General features: G+C 32.4%; 1 protein-coding gene across 1 annotated transcript; it reads left to right on the forward strand.

The window, feature by feature from the left end:
- Positions 1-1143: 1143 nt before the first annotated feature.
- LOC118033125 (importin subunit beta-1) lies at positions 1144-5558 on the forward strand. Its single transcript, XM_035037986.2, has 3 exons — positions 1144-1269; positions 1754-4177; positions 4325-5558. The coding sequence occupies exons 2-3, from the start codon at positions 1761-1763 to the stop codon at positions 4521-4523; spliced, it is 2616 nt and encodes an 871-aa protein (XP_034893877.1). The 5' UTR covers positions 1144-1269; positions 1754-1760; the 3' UTR covers positions 4524-5558.
- The last annotated feature ends 12728 nt before the right edge of the window (positions 5559-18286 follow it).

Here is an 18286-nt window from a genome sequence, read left to right on the forward strand (position 1 = left end):
GTCCCAAATATTGTAAAAGCTTTAATTACATATAATTTATCATAATTGAAACGATGTTTGCCTCCTAGCCGATCAATGTTTGCTGTTGTTTTCAAACATGCATGAATCCGGAGGTTAATACATTGTATTTTATCCGAAAGATCATGTGTTTAGCATGCAAGATTACAAAAAAAATAAAAATTAAATAATAATATATTTACAAATTATCAAATAAACATCGCTCATAGAAAGAACATTAAAAAATTATTTATATCAACCATTATAATATTCTCAAATTAATTTTTGTGTTTTATATTAAGTTTATATTTGATATTGTGATGCAGAGTGTTTTTTGCTTGAAATGCATTAAAATATATTTTTAACTCTTGACATCAATACATCAAAATCATTAAAAAATATTTTTTTTAAAAAATCAATTTAATGCTTTTTAAAATAAACATACTTTTAAAAAGCACATAGAAGCAAAAGCTATCACAATCCTAGATGAGTCCTTAAATCATTTTCATAATGTATTTTCAAGTAAATCAATCAAATATAAAATAATCCATTTTTCTACACTTTTTTTATTTTTTGGATTCAAATATAACGTTAAAACAAGCACAATAAATCATGTATAATTTTAATATTAAAAGTATACATTGAGTTATTTTGAAAAAGAATGATTGCATTTCCATGTATAATACAAAGTTAGGAAAAAAATTGTATTGGATGGGAGGACTAATCTCTTGTGATATAGTACTAACATAATTAAAACACCCATTTAGGATTGTGTTTACACCAAAAATTTGATAAAATTTGATTTTTTTTAAAATTATATATTTTTTTAATTTTTTTAAATTGTTTTAATGTGCTGATATCAAAAATAATATTTTAAAATTTTTTAAAAAAATTATTTTAATATATTTTTTTAAAAAAATTATTTTAAAAAATAATTGTTACCACACTTCCAAATACCTTTTAAAACTTATACTAACATATCAAATCAAAGGACCTCATCAAAATTTGTAGCATAACGAGGGTCCAAGATGTAGTTTGCCCTTTAATTAATTATCCTTGGGCCCACAAAGAAATTGGGACCCACTAATCAAGACTTGTAGCAGAGGATAACACCTTTTATTTTTATTTTTATTTTAAAAAGTAAAATTGATATTTAGATTTCCATTCTATTCAAATCCTGCTTCACATCCGCGTCTTCTCTCTCTCTAAAAAACTCTCTCCTAGGGTTTCAAAGCGCCGTTCCCCTCTCTGTCTTTCTCACACTCTCTACAGGTAATTAGTTTATTTTTCTGAATTAACCGTCTAAATCGCTTCATTATTTGCTCAATTAGGGTTTTACTGTGCTGATTTTGTCACTCGATCTGATCAACGGGATCTGATCAGTTATTTTTCTCAATTGGGGTTTCTGAATCTGTTTGAAATTTTGATTAAATTTTGGAGTTTTGATCTGGGTTTTTTGGAGTTTGATTATTTTAAATTTTTTTATGCTACACTGTTTTTTAGTGAATTTTGATTGATTATGATTCCTGGGTTTTAATTAAATTCACTGATTTTAGTATTAACTTTACTTTGATGTTTTGATCCTTTTGCATTTATTGATTTTGCTAGCTTTTACTCTCTTTTTTTCGTTGGATTTTGAGTGGTTATTGTGTGGATCCCTTTTTGAGATGGATTTTTAATTGCTAATTGGCTGGGTCAAATTAAGTAGATTTAGAAGTTTGGAGGTGTGAGGCTAATGAAAGTTTGATGCTTTCAGGTAGAATATGGCAATGGAAGTGACCCAGGTGCTTTTGAATGCCCAATCTATAGATGGGAATGTGCGGAAGCATGCAGAAGAAAGCTTAAAACAGTTTCAGGAGCAAAACCTGCCCAGTTTTTTGCTCTCTCTCTCTGGAGAGCTAGCTAATGATGAGAAGCCTGTTGACAGTCGTAAATTAGCAGGTTTAATTCTTAAAAATGCGTTGGATGCAAAGGAACAGCATAGAAAGCTTGAGCTTGTTCAAAGATGGCTGTCGCTGGACAACAATGCAAAGGGTCAGATTAAGGCATGTTTGTTGAAGACACTTGCTTCTCCTGTACCAGATGCACGGTCAACTGCATCTCAAGTTATTGCTAAGATTGCAGGGATTGAGTTGCCTCAGAGACAGTGGCCAGAGCTGATTGGATCACTTTTATCCAATATTCATCAGTTACCTGCTCATGTCAAGCAAGCTACTTTAGAGACTCTTGGATATTTGTGTGAGGAAGTCTCACCTGATGTTGTAGATCAAGACCATGTAAACAAGATACTTACAGCAGTAGTACAGGGCATGAACGCAACTGAAGGAAACAACGATGTTAGGCTTGCTGCAACCCGAGCACTGTACAATGCACTTGGATTTGCTCAGGCAAACTTCAGCAATGATATGGAGCGTGATTATATCATGAGAGTGGTCTGTGAGGCAACTTTGTCCCCAGAAATGAAGATAAGACAAGCTGCTTATGAGTGTCTGGTCTCTATTTCATCAACATACTATGAGAAATTGGCTCCTTATATGCAGGATATCTTTAACATCACAGCAAAGGCCGTGAGGGAAGATGAAGAACCTGTAGCCCTTCAAGCAATTGAATTCTGGAGTTCAATATGTGACGAGGAGATAGATATCTTGGAAGAATATGGGGGTGATTTCACTGGGGATTCTGATATTCCTTGCTTTTACTTTATTAAGCAGGCTCTCCCTGCTTTGGTCCCAATGTTGTTGGAGACTCTCCTAAAGCAGGAGGAGGATCAGGATCAAGATGAAGGAGCTTGGAATATTGCAATGGCTGGTGGAACATGCCTTGGTTTGGTTGCAAGGACTGTGGGAGATGATATTGTGCAGCTTGTTATGCAATTCATTGAAGATAACATTACAAAACCAGATTGGAGGCATAGAGAGGCAGCTACTTATGCATTTGGCTCAATCTTGGAAGGTCCTTCCCCTGAGAAACTAACGCCTCTTGTTAATGTTGCTTTGAACTTCATGCTGACTGCCTTGACAAAGGATCCAAATAACCATGTGAAGGATACAACTGCTTGGACCCTTGGTCGAATCTTTGAATTCCTCCATGGTTCAACTGTGGATACACCAATAATTACTCAAGCAAATTGTCAACAAATTGTCACGGTACTTCTCCAGAGCATGAAGGATGTTGCCAATGTAGCAGAGAAGGCATGTGGTGCCCTCTATTTCCTTGCCCAGGGTTATGAAGAGGTGACCCCATCATCACCTCTTACTCCGTACTTCCAGGAAATTGTCCAGGCACTTCTCACTGTGACCCACAGAGAGGATGCTGGGGAGTCCCGATTAAGGACTGCTGCATATGAAACACTGAATGAGGTGGTGAGATGCTCGACTGATGAAACAGCACCAATGGTGCTGCAATTGGTTCCTGTCATCATGACGGAGCTTCACAATACTCTTGAAGGGCAGAAGCTTTCTTCCGATGAGAGAGAGAAGCAGGGTGAATTGCAAGGGCTTCTCTGCGGTTGCTTACAGGTCATAATTCAGAAGTTAGGCTCCTCTGAGCCAACTAAGTATGTGTTCATGCAATATGCAGATCAGATAATGGGGCTCTTCCTGAGGGTATTTGCTTGTAGAAGTGCAACTGTGCATGAGGAGGCCATGTTAGCCATAGGAGCCCTTGCCTATGCAACTGGTCCTGATTTTGCAAAATACATGCCAGAGTTTTACAAGTACCTAGAAATGGGCCTTCAGAATTTTGAGGAGTACCAAGTCTGTGCTGTGACTGTTGGTGTGGTGGGTGATATCTGCAGGGCATTGGAAGATAAAATTTTGCCTTATTGTGATGGTATTATGACTCAGCTTCTCAAGGATTTATCAAGCAACCAGTTGCATAGATCTGTGAAGCCTCCTATTTTCTCTAGCTTTGGCGACATTGCCCTGGCAATAGGAGAGAATTTTGAGAAGTACTTGATGTATGCCATGCCAATGCTGCAAAGTGCTGCAGAGTTGTCTGCCCACACAGCTGTTGCTGACGATGAAATGACTGAATACACAAATTCTTTGAGAAATGGAATTTTGGAGGCATACTCCGGAATTCTTCAAGGGTTTAAGAATTCTCCTAAAACTCAGCTCTTGATCCCTTATGCACCTCACATCCTGCAGTTCTTGGATAGCATGTACATGGAGAAAGACATGTGAGTTCTTCTGAAATATACTCTTTATCTTCTGTTTTGTATAGTTCTTATTTGTACATACATGTATTTGTGTGTGGATGTATGCACGTGTGTTATGTATAAAATGTTTGTTATCTGGTTAATGACCTGTAAGCTACTTGTCTGCAGGGATGAGGTCGTTATGAAAACTGCAATTGGAGTCCTGGGAGATTTAGCAGATACACTGGGAAGTAATGCTGGCTCTTTGATACAGCAATCTCTTTCTAGCAAAGACTTTTTAAATGAATGTTTGTCTTCTGATGACCATATGATTAAGGAATCTGCTGAATGGGCCAAGTTGGCCATCAGTCGTGCCATTTCTGTTTGAGGTTATTGCTATTTGGCATGTTCTTTTCTTTTAGAAGTCCCTGCATGCATTTGGGTGTATTGAGTCGGGGTCCGGGGTTGCATTTGTGTCGGGTCATCGGTCGTCTGCTATTTTCAGACAATGGAAGTCACCGGTCTTCAGGTTGTCCCTAACTGTTGCATCAGCACCACGAGTTTGGGTTCTCGATTTTGTCATGGAGGAGAAGGGGGTGGGATTGCTTTTAAGATGTGGGTGAAGGTCTGTCAAAAAAGTCTAATAAATTATTGAGTACAGAGCATAGAATTGGTGGAAATGGTAGGGGAAACTTTGATTTGCTGAGTATATACAAGACAGTCAACACCTAGTCATTGGTTGTTTGTTGTTCCTTGAAATGGTTGACCTCTTCTTGTGAGACTACACACTGCCTTGGTCGTCTTCTCTGAAGTACTATCTTAGGTTGTTGGGATGGATTTCTGTCAGGTCAAAGTTTTGTTACACTGGAAGACCACCTAGGTGCTGCACTACAGAAGAACCGGTTACCAGTCCTGATTTTTCTGCAGCTCGTTGTTTTTGTTTATTCATGTCTGTATCGGATTATCATAATGTCTGTCATGGTCAGGTTGTGTTTTTAACTGTTGCACTGTTTTGGTATACATGGTTGGGGGTCTTGTCTTCAACATATTATTGAGGGTATTGAATCCTGCATTGCATTATTCTTTTGTCTTTTATTGTCTTCATAGGTCTCAAGTCAAATGTTGTATACATTTTGCATAGTTGCATTCATTAAATCATATACTCTTCTGCCCTCTTTTTTCCTTTTTCTTCACAAATATAGGTTTCCATCTTTCTACAGGATGTGTAGTATTTTGGTAACATGTCATGAACTGTGGTGACATTGTAAGGATTGAATGTGAGAGGCATTACGGTTGTATTTTGCTGTTTGCTTCGTCTGTGAAGCAAACACTATGGGATTTCTGGAAGCTTTTTGAAACTGGCTCTAGAAATTTCAATAGTAGTTTCCTTTTATTCCTCTTTTTTAATGTTTTCGGCATGAAATGGTGTATTTTTTTTTTTTGAGTTCGTTAGGAGAATTCTCTTCTGGTTATAATATAGAAGGGAAATGTCTGCTCTCCTTTCAAAAGTGAGATTTGAATCCAATATTAACAATTAAAATCTCAATTTTAATCTTGAATGTGCTTGTTTTAAACAGGATCAAATAAACAAGGCAGATTTTACTTTCTAACATGATTTTCTTGACTGCCCTAATTTTGATCATGAATTTATCTAGAGCTTTTTTTAATATGATTGATTAAACAAAAAAATGAATTAAGAGAGATCATATAATTTGGGAATTTACCGACTGTGATGCAGCTTGCATTTTTTATTTTTTATAGTGTTTTTTAAATTGTCCTTTGTTTGACAAAAATGTTAAATTAATATATTATTTAGATTTTTTAATAGTTATGATATGTTATGTAAAAAATTAAAAAAAAAATTTAATAAAAAAATACTTTTGAAAATCATTAGTGGTGGCGTTCATATCTGATTTGGCGTTGCATCAAATGTCGTACTAGACATGCACCTACAACCTTTTAATTTAAATAATATTTTATAAATATTAAAAGACATCCTACATGAGAATTACAAAAATAAAATAACCGAAGTATCCTTAATCCAAAGCTAATAAATATTATTTTTTAAAAGCATTCAAGTAATTGTGGTGTAAAAAATTGAAAAACCTGAAAAGAACAATTTTTTTTTTCTTGTTATTATTTTAAAAAATGAATTGATTATTATTGTCATTTTCTTTTTTGTATAAAAAGTGGTTGATTTGATAGAGACAGGACAAAAGCCATGGAGAAGTGAAATGGTTTTCAGCCTTACAAAATCAATTGGTTCGATAGAGACAGTACAAAGCCATTGGGAAGTGGGAAGGAACCCAAGAAAGAGGTGCTTTTCACCTATGCTTTGAGAAATAAAGGGGAATGAATCAAGGGACCTTTAACTTTATGTGATTTTGTATTCTTTTAATTACTTCAAAATAAATTTTTTTTATCATATTTATAAAAAATATGTCAAAAATAAATTTTTTAAAATAAAAATATTATTTTAATATATTTCTAAAAAGTATTTTCAAGGATTAAATTAATGATTTTTTTTATTTTTTCTTAATGATTTTGTTGCTTTGATGTCAAAAAAAAAATAAAAAAAATTGTTTTGATGTATTTTCAAAGTGAAAAATATTTTTAAAAAACACCTTATATCATAATACCAAAAAACATACAAAGTATGAATTTATTCTGTTTAAAATATAGTTTTGATATTAGTTTGTGTTTAATTTAGTTTAGTGTGTATATCATCTAATTAACTTGTGAGTTTTTAAGTCAATTAAATTTTATCATTTTTATTCAAAATGATATATATTTTTTTTAATTTTTTAGTTTTGATAAGACTAAGTTTGAATTAAGTTTAATTGAGTTGAACGAGTTGCTAGTCAACCCAATATGACACTAAAATTTGACGGAATTAATATAAAAATGATTCAAAATAAAACTTGAATTAAGTCAAGTTTTGAGCCTTCCAGTTATTGGGTCAACTCGTGGGCTAAGATAGTTTAATATTTAAACTTTAAGATTTGATATAAAAAAGAATTTTATATGTATTTAGAAATATGGTTGGAAATGTCTATTTAAAGTGCTATTAAATTGAATATATCTTTTAAAAATCTTCTAATAGTTCTGACATAACATAGACTCTTCTGGTTTCTATACTTCTAAGTTATGAACTTCTTGAACGGTTGATAAGTAATAAGTCTCATTTTCTAAAAATATCCATCAATTATGTGTAAAAGAATAATTTAAATTATATATTGAAATGTAACTTAATAGTTTAAATTATTAGGTTGAATTGGTTTTTTTGATATGATATCAGAGCTTTAATTACTAAGCAGTTACGAGCTTGAATCTCACCATCCTTATTTATTTGATAAAAAATTAAGTATAATATAGTATAACCCTGTGCAAGTTTTAAGCCTAAAATTTTTTTTATTTAAAAATATATGTTAAATAATAATATAAATTATATTTTAAAACTTCATCTAAAAATAAAAGTCTTTAGATTAAATCGGTAAAAATTTACCTATCAAAATGTTGAACCATAGTATTGCTTAATTAAAATTAGAAGAGAACCTCTTCCTGCTCCGCTTTTGGAGTGCAAAGTGGAGTAATAAAGGTGGAGCTAGGAAATCAAATTGACATCATATTACCATATGATGGTAGCCTGTTTTTTCAGTAGAAACATGCAAGTGAAGTCATAAATTTCTTATCCTTCTGTCGTTAGCTGATGCAATAGAGATCCATTTCTTGCTGGGCAAAAAAACTTGAGATCAGTGAATCAACGTTTCTTGCTTTTCCACTTGCTTCAATTCTCACGGCCAAAGATGACCTCAGGCCAAAGATGGCTCGGGCCTCGGGGGATTCGAAATGTATGAAATGACGAGCAGGGACTTGGGGGCAGTTTTGAAACCCGGCCCGGCGGATTGATTTGGGACTTGGCCAAACTAAGACTGGAATTGGGCTGAGTTGAAAAAAAAAAAAAAAAACTTGGTGTGAGCCGACGACCTAGTAAAACCCAGCCGCAAACCCATTAACTTTTATTTTTTTTATTAATAAAATGATATCGTTTTGATTTTTTTAAAATTTTTTTTGACCCGGCTAACCCGGTAACCCAGTTAAAATCTGAAATTCGAATCTTCTTAAACCGGGCCATTACCAAACCCGGTCTTAAAACTATGCTTGGAGGTGATCGTCGAATAATAGCTTAAAAAATCTATAATTTTTTATTTGAAAGTTAGATTGAGTTTAAATTTTTACAAGAATTTCTTAATGTTGTTTTTCTGAAATAATAATCTTTTAGCGTTGCACGGACCGTCGGATTTTTAAGATATAAAAACTCTCGCCTCGGGCCCTGGTTTTGGCTAATCTTGTTATTTTTCTTGGATTTCATATATTACTTCGGATTTTTATAATTATTTCCTTTTGTATCTTTGGGTTTTTTTTTTTTTTTTTTTTTTTTTTAATTCAGAAAGAGTTTTTAACCTAATTAAGATTTGTAAACATTTGAACATGACAAACTTCTTGAGAAAGAATAAATTTTTGTGAATTTGAAGTTTATATTTTACAACACTTTTTCACTCATTAAATTTATATGTTGTGTTTGTTGGTTAACAATTTTTTTTTCTTCCAAATCCCACCATTTCCTCTTTCATACCTTTTTCTTGTTTCAATATGTTTAAAACTTGCCTCATAGAATGTGAAAAGGGCACTTGATCAAAAGAGAGTTGCATGCCTAGCATGACACATTACTCAAATCTGACTCCAAAAGTTTGACTGTGATTTCTCCATAAGTTTATATTTTTAACAAAAGCAACAACTTCGCCAACGTTACAAAAGCTATAATAAATTATTCATCATCGCGGAATATATTATTAATTATACATAGTTAATATAATTTACGTTGGTTTTATATCGTTATCAATCTGTTTAATTTGACATAATTCTATATATATATATATATATATATATAATCGTAACAAATGGATCATAATATAACATATATATTGTCGCACCCCAAAAAAAAAAACTCAACAAAAATTTTGTTTTTAAAATTTAAATTTGTTTTGCGGCATTCGACTGGCGACTTTCGTTTTGTTTTATTTTGCTGATTTGGTTCTTTGGAGTCGCCACCTAGTATTTTGGTCACTAGGAACCCTAACTGGTCTTTCAGAGATTCTAAGGTAAGGGACTGGTTGCGTAAAGGGAAGGTATTAGCACCCCTAGTACGCCCAACCTAAGGTAAGTTGCTTGGTGTTTGGTTTGCTTTATAATTGCTATGGTGTAGGTATTTTCTAAACTTGTCAATTGATTTTGGATAGAAATCTAAGGAGATTCCATGTGCTTTGAAAGCTCATTTTTCCCTTAGTATTTCAAAAGTTTGTGACTCATAAATCGTGGGAAAAAAAAATTAAATTAATTTTGAAATGTCCTCGATTATAATCAAGGCTTCTTTCAAGAATTGTGTGCGGATTTATTATTCCCGACAATATTTTGGATATTCATCCTTTTAAGGATTTCTTTATCCAAACATTAGCGGTAAATAATAAATAAATTCCTTTTCCCAAAATAAGATTTTTATAGTTTTTTGAATATTGGCCAATACCCTTTGGAATTTTACAAACACGTTGTAAAATCCAGAAATGCAAGAAAATAATTTGTGTTTAAGAAATCTATGCGAAAACACACTTTCGAAGCTTCCAATATATTTTTTTGTAAAAGGAATATTCAAAACATGTTAGAGTATTGGCCGTATGCAACACGCAAGAAAACACATTTTTTTTTGTAAACATTTTTTTTTGAAAACAGGTATTTTAAACACTGAATTGGTATTCTTACGGTATAAATATACAAACCAATATTAATCCACCCTAATAAAAATATGCAGGAAAAATCAACACTATTTTTTTAAGGCCTTTTGAAAATTTTTTTTTTGAAAGCAAAAACATTTTTATTTTGAAAAATTTTTGATGTTTTGACGAAAAACCGGGTATTTTAATACTGGTTTTGTATCTTTACAGTATAAAATACAAACCAGAATTAAAAACATTTTTTGACAAAAATATGCAGAAAAATCAACAATATTTTTTAGATTTTTTTCGAAATATTTTTTTTATATATATAAATACATTTTTTTATATATATAACATATATACACATATATAATATAATAATAATAATAAAATAATAATAATAATAATAATAATATAATTATAATATATTATATATTAAAAGGGCTGGGCCGGCCCAAACTAAACTGGGCCGGACCCAACCCAACAGATACCGGGCCGAACTCGGCCCAAAAGGTACTGGGCCGACCTCGGCCCAAAAGGTACCGGGCCGACCTCGGCCCAAAAAATAATTAACCTCGGTCTGGGCCGGACCCGGCCCAGACCGCCGGACGGGGCCAGATCTCTCTGGCCCGGTCCACGTAGTTCTGGGCCAGACAACATCTGGCCCAGAGGAAATAAAAAACGCAGGGGGGGATTATTTCCCCCCCGTCCCCTGCATGCAGAACGCCTCTGCATGCAGGAGACGAAATTTAAGAAACAAAAAGAAAAAAAATGTGCAGGGGGGAGGGAAGGGTACCTGGCACGGCGGAGACGATGGCTTGCTGGCAGTGCGGCTGCGGAGACGGTGGCAGCTTGGCTTACGGACGGCGGGTCAGGCGGTTTTCTCTCTCTCTCCTCCCTTCGGGTCTCTCTCTCTCTATTCCTCTCGGGGTCTCTTCTCCTTTTCTTTTCGGTTTTCTTCCCTATTTATAGGGGCAGAACCGTGGGGGACCATGGGGTGTAACGGCTGGTCGGCCAATATCTAAAGGTGGTGGGGGCGAGGAGAGAGAGAGAGGCGCGGGAAGATTTTCAAATTTTTCTCTTCTTCTGTTCTGTTAAACGGGGGGAAGGAGGAAGATGAACAGTGTCGTTCAAAACGACACCGTTCTGATCTTCCTCTTTTTTTTTTTTATATATGAAACGGCGTCGTTTTGGGTAAAACGCGCCGTTTCATTTAAATGGTTAAACTTCAAATCAGTCCCCCAAATTCGGTCCCTGCCCCTCTTGTTGTCCGCCTTTTTCACTTGGGTCCTTGGCCTCTGATGTATGCAATTGAGCCCCTAATTGATCAATAAACTCTCAATTTCTTCAATTAAGCCCCTGAACCGAAAAATTGCAGCCCCTCCATTTACGCGCCTCTTCCAATTTGGTCCCTGGTTTCGGATTTTCTTAATTAAATCCCTAATTGGCCCTTAAACTTCAATATTTATGCAATTGAGCCCCTGATTTGACCCAATAAATTCCTAAAAAATATATTTTGGCCCCAGAACTTAAATTTCTTCAAATTAAAGCCCAAATTGACTTAAAAATTAATTTTTCTTGCAATCAAATCCTTCATAAATTCAAATAAAAATCCAATTAAGTCCCTAAAAATCCAATTAAGTCCATAAAATTCCAATTAAGTCCATAAACATCCAAATTTGGGCTTTTCTCCTCAAAATTCAAATTTTCCTTCTCAATAGGGCTTTCATCCTTCAAGAATATACTGTCAAAAATTTAATCCTTGTATTTTTGAATTTATTGACCAATTTTCTGACTGTTTCCTGAGCGCTTCTGCCTCCGGTTATTTTTCTAACCTCTTTTGGCTATTTATTTTTATTTTTTTTCAGGGGGACCCAAAAATGGGTTACAACATATATAATAGTAATGTTAATACAACAAGTAACCGAGTTTAGAATTATATTTAATTATATTGTTAAATAGGGAAGACATCACATTTAACTTAGACGTGAATTAAATGTAGATTGCAATGACGACGGACGACGAGATAGGTTTATTTTAGAGAGATTTATATGCATATTACTTTCTTCTTCTTCTTCTTGTTTGTTTTTGTTTTGTAATTATTGTTGTTGTATGATTTGAGATATAAAATAAAATTGACATAAAAGATGAGCTGTTTGAGAGTAAAGGAGTTATTATAATTTAAAGTAATATTTTATTTGGAAATATATTAAAATAATATATTTTTTTAAAAAATTATTTTTAATATCAACACATCAAAACAATATAAAAATATATAAAAAGTTTAAATAAAAATAAAATATTTAAATTTTAAAAATATAATTCAAACTACATTTCTATATATATATATATATATATATATATATATATATATATAACTTGGTAAAAGATTGAAAAGTTGATTTGAGTATGTACACCTTTGAAAGTAGAAATAATAAAATAGATGGATCTCCCGTGCTACAGAAACACCCACTAAGAACGGCAGGTTTTACTTTAAAGGTAGTTCAGAGAAGGTGGCAATGACCTCTTATTCACTATTCTGCCACCAATAATATCTATCAATGCAACGAATATGATTGGGTTTACACATTTTTCTTCTCTTTTTCTGCTCCTCCTCCATGGTAGCTACAGTATCTTATCTTTAAATTATAATAGGAATGGCAGGTTTCGCTTTTTTAATGAATTTTTAAAATAAAAAAATATTTTAAAAAATAATTATTACTACAATATCCAACACTACAAATACTATTTACCACAACTCTTTTTATCATACCCTATTTATTCTGAAATATCAATTCAATGATTTATTTATACAAAACTTAACTTAAACCTGGTTTTAAATTAAATTAGAATAAGAATTGATCCAATCAAACTTGATTTGATTATTTTAATTTTTTTTAAAACAACATCGTTTTTTTTTTAAGTAAAATAAAATTTTAAAACAATAGCATTTTGAATTGATCAGAATCAATTTAAGTTAATTTGTTAAGCCCGTAACTCAGTCTTATGCTATGTTATGGCCAATGCTGTATTTAATAACTCTATAAAAATAAAAAAATTAATTACTCAATTAATTTGTATAAGAAAGAAAAATAAAGGGTAAGCATCCAAAATGAATAGAATCTACCACAATGGACCATCATGCATTGTTTTCATGGCTCTTGGTCAATCACATGGTATATATATTCGCCACAATTTGAATTAGCTAATCTTGTCTTGATTTTTATGATATTTCTGCTTGAATTTCAGAATTTAGATTTGATAAAATTAACAAACTATTGTTTTTATTTCACAAGTATAGCATATGCCATGCGTCATGCTTCGCTGCCTCAATCTAATGGAGAACTAACTTAAATCCATCTAATTCAAAGTTTACTAGCTAGTATTAGCATATGCTATGCGTCATGCTCAGTTGCTTCCATCTAATGGAGAACTGTAGTTTCTATCTTTTATTAGATTTTTTTTAAAAAAAAAGTATTTCAATTATGAATGTGAACTACTTTTATGATTACACTAGGGGTTGTATTTTTTATTTTTTTCATTTTTATAAATTCATATTTTTTTAGAAATATAAAAAAACAATAATACTTTCTAAAAATGACATAATATTTACCAAAAATTCAGCTCGGTATAGTTTATTATTTAAAAAACCAACCAAATCAATTATATATATATATATATATATATATATATATATATATATATTCATAATCAAACCAAATTAAAAACTGGTTTAAAACTTACATTAATGATGAGAGCATGGACACATAAAACGAGCAACTAATCCTCACAATAGTGTGCTTACAATATGGTTCTTGTAGGGGTCGGAGGAGAGGATATGATCACCTTTCCCTAACTTAAAAATAGTTGCAAACTTCCTTTAAAAATGTCCATTATTTCTCATCAATGATCCCCCTTAAATTTGGTTCTTCTCCACCACTGAATAATCCCTTTAAAAAATCTAGAAAAATATTATTAAATTCAAATTAAATAGTTTAATTAATAGTGATCAATAGAATCGATGCTTACTTTCATCAAGGCTCATTTTTTTTTTTTTATTTCTCTAATTTTTCTCACCTTCTTGTGTCCATCTTTCCTGTGGAGTAAAAACAAAGTTATAGTGATTTCTAGAGCAATTATTAATTGTGCTGGAGTTTAAAACATCGTTAGCGAAAACTATAGTAATTGAAATGAAATAATAAGAGCAACAATTTTGCTGTCCGACAAGCTAAAACTCCTTCCAAAAATAGAGTTTTAAGGAAGTTTATGAGTCAATTACCAACCTTATAAACACCAAATGGTCTCCCGAGGGATGATTAATTGAGCTTTTTGGTCTTAATTAGTGATGATTAATAATAACTAGACTAGTACTCTTGCTGGGAGTTCAAAGGGTTGTGCTGTCCCCCCCTCTCTTCCTCTCTTGCTAGTAGTGCTCTTCGCCCCACTACTAAAAAAACCAACTTCTCAATATGCTTTCTATTTGATTTCATCTGTAGGCCACTACTTTTTGTTTTTATGACTTTCAAAATGCCATGAAAGACGTAATATGTGGATCAAAAGCATTGTTGATTCAAATCAACGTTATTAAATCTTGAAATAGTAAGTACTGATTCATCAAAATAATATTATTTCAACGCTTTTTTTTATTGGTAACAATAATATACCAAGTTAACTTGAATTAGCTTCAAATTAAATTTTTCTAAAACTCAACCTCAATTAGGTATCAAAACTATCAAGTTCCTTGCCTTATTTGTCTCCATATATATATATATATATATATATATATATATATATATATATAAACTTTCAAAGGGTCATGACAGACGAAACATGAGGATCAAAAGGTTTGCACATTCAAATGTTGTTTGGTACCACGGAAAAAGAAAGATGTTGGAGAAAGAACAGTACCCACTACGAAATAGTTAGTGCACAAGAAGAAGGTTGACAATTAATCCATTCCATTATGCTTCCCACTGGATTTTCCAGTGAGATCGATGGTAGATATTAATTAGACTCCGTCATCCTCTAACCTATTGTTTCGAGAGAGAAAAAAATCAGGGCACTTTGTTAAATTTTCTAATTATTCTTAATTTTATATGCGAAAAGATTATAGCAAGATATTTATACAATCTAGTTTAAAAGTATAAAAGTTGATAAGTATTAATTAATATAATCTTGCCTAATAATGATAAAATTAGTTTTATATAGAAAGGTTTGTTTGATAAGTAGTACACGTTTCTTGTCAAAAGACAAAAACAAATTAGATTTTCAGTAGGTATTTAAAAGTATGATAACAGTTAATTTTTAAAGATAATTTTTTTAAAATACATATTAAATAATATATATTTTTTTAAAGCCATGCAAAAGTTGTTCTAGCTTTTTTCCACACATGCGTACAATTACCTGTGCTTGTTTGATGCTGCATAAAAACAGTGTAGTTGACTTTGAAACTGTTGGCTAAAAGTTAATGCATTTCATCATCATGCTGTAGCTATTGGGTGGGAGAACTGCATCACCATAGCTCTTCATGGCACTCTCTACCACCAACCATAAAAGGCAGTCTTCCCTCCCCTTCCCCTTCCTCTCTTGCTAAGGCCATATCCATTATCTTAACAAGAACTCTGAGATTTAGCCATGGCTCTTTCTCTTGGGATGATCAAGACTTTTCTTCTGGTTTCCCTTTTACTCCTTGCTCCCTTGTCTTCAGGTTAGTATTTAATTTCTCAACATTAGCTTAAATTCATTCCCAACTTATTATCATAAATTAGCTTACCAAAGAGTGTTTTGTTTCACATAATTTGTAGGTTTGGTTGAGGGCTTCGATGAAGGAATGAACTCGTATCCCTCCCTTCACCAGGTAGCCTAAAAGCTTTCTGTTTATCTCATATATATTTCCTATATTGCGACACCGCTGGAATAATTACACCAATAATTGCATTGATATATACATATATTGTTTTATATATATATTGTGTCTTTGTAAAGGATGGCGGCATCCAAGTGAATACAAGGAAGCTTTTGCTGGACGAGCTGGATTATGACGAGACTGGACCTAACCGTAGACATGACCCGAGGGGGAGACCTGGTGTTGGTGGCTACAAGAACCCTTGAATTCTCTTGAGCCATTATCTATATATTATGTATCCTCTGGAGGTTTTGTTCATGCATGATCAGTCAGGAGATATAATATTGCATTTCAAAACTATCTTTATGTAGTAGATAATATGCTAGCTAGCTAGCTATTATTGCATGTACGAGCACCTAGCTAGCTAGTTGCCCACGATTGTGGGACTAAGTTATGGTTTTACGTACGTTGCTGGCACTGGTGCTTTATGTATGAACTTCTCTGCGTCTTTCTCATCTTATAATATTGTAATAATAAATAATGAAGTTGGCTAGCTTTTGCTCCTCCTTACAAGAGAGTTTCCAGCAAATGGAAGCTTAAGAGATAAGCTTAACATGCTTGGATGCATTTTTACTGGTTTACAAGTTTGAGCTGTGGATTTGCCGATCGATCAGCAGTTGAAAAGAGCCATGATGACGACCAATCCACTTATAACTTCATTGCTTGGCTAGCTAGCTAGTACCTATGATCATATGTATATAGAAATGGTGTTATTATATAATGCTCGATGAGAGTACTTGTTCAAAGTTGACTGGAAGAAATTCATAAAACAGTATTATATTCGAGGATCATTCTCCGTATATAAAAATTACATTATCATGAGAGATTTTTATTAATACAAGGGTGAGATCACGAAGAAGGAAATGAATGTATTAAAGAATAATAAAAATAATATATTAAAATTTTATTTAATAATTTAAAGTTTAAATTTTTAAGTTGAGATGATTTTTTAATATAATATTAGAGTATAAATCTCATCATCTTTATTTTATTTAATAAAATTAAACATAAAATAATATGTTTCAAGTTCAAAGTTAAGTTGACCAGAAGAAATTCATAAGACAATATTATATTCGAGGTATTCTCCATAAAGAAAATTACATTATTCATGTGAGATTTATATTAATTCGTGGGGTGAGATCAAGAAGAACTTTGAATAAATTATAGAATAATACAAATAATATATTATATCTTAATTAATAATTTAAACTTTTAAGTTAAGTTATATTTTTTATATTATAATAAATTTCACCATTTTTATTTTATTTAATATAATTAAGTAAAAGGTAATGTAAATATATTTAAGTTTTAAGTCTAAATAAATTCTATTTGAAAAAATATATTAAAAAAATAATATAAATTATATATTACATCATGGTAAAAAAAACTTCAGTTTTTAAATGATATCATCGCTCAGGAAACATAATTTATTTCTTGATTTCGGCATTTGTCACATGGGTTAGAAGTAGGAAGACGAACCGCTCTTGATATCTGATTTGATTTTTTGTAAAAGTTTTCTTCCTTGCAATGACTAGCTATCCATTGCCATGAGAATTGTAAATTCAGAGCATCTTCCCTCAATAACATGTTCCTGTGCACCTTTCCAAGTCTTCTGTGCCGCCATTAAAGCATACGGTGCCTCCGTTATAATGGGTTTTCCATGGTCTTAGAACGTCCACTGCAAAAACATACTTTACACCCACTTCATCACTAAAACCATTTGAAAATGATAGATTTTCTATCCAAGAAGAGAAGATCATTGTAGGATGCTTTAAAGCAACTGTTTCCAGCAAAAGATTTTGACTCTTTTTAATCACAATATCCCTAGCTAGGAAAATCCAAGGTTTGTATCTTAATTATTTGCAATTCTTAGTGAGTGTCACGAGGCGAGCGCCGGCGCGACGTCGTCTGGCGACATCGGAAGCTTTTTATCATGCCTGCTGCATGAGGTGCTGTGTGTTGGGAAGGATTTTTGGATTTAATCATAAAATTATGATTAATGTTTAGGAGTCACCACCTAATATTATGTTCTATAGGAACCTATGGTCTGTGAGAGTCTGGGTAAGAGATTAGTTATGTAAGGGGAAAACGCATCATTCTCAGTGCACCTTATCTAAGATAAGCTGCATTGTTGTTTTGATCGTTTTTTTTAAGTCATGTTTCTATTCGTTGGTATTTTCTAAGGCTCAAGGCAGATCTTTCTTTATGAGAAAGTCTCTATTTTATTAGGTTAAATCCTAACTGTTATAAAATCTAAATTTTAGCATCGTATTTATTTACATCTTGTATTTTTAATACTTGAGGGTGTACTTTTACACATCACAAATATTAAAATCTACATCTTGAAATTGATAAAAATATGAAATTGATTATATTTAGCAATGATGAGAGCATTGACACATAAAACGAGCAACTAATCCTCACAATAGTGTACTTACATTATGGTTCTTGTAGGGGTCGGAGGAGAGATGACCT

The sequence above is a fragment of the Populus alba genome, chromosome 12, assembly GCF_005239225.2.
Source record: "Populus alba chromosome 12, ASM523922v2, whole genome shotgun sequence".
Lineage (NCBI taxonomy): Eukaryota > Viridiplantae > Streptophyta > Magnoliopsida > Malpighiales > Salicaceae > Populus > Populus alba.

Coding starts and splice junctions, on each gene's coding strand:
- LOC118033125 (XM_035037986.2), top strand. CDS start 1,761: ATGGCAATGGAAGTGACCCAGGTGCTTTTGAATGCCCAATCTATAGAT. Junction 4,178..4,324: donor ATGTACATGGAGAAAGACAT/GTGAGTTCTTCT, acceptor ACTTGTCTGCAG/GGATGAGGTCGTTATGAAAA.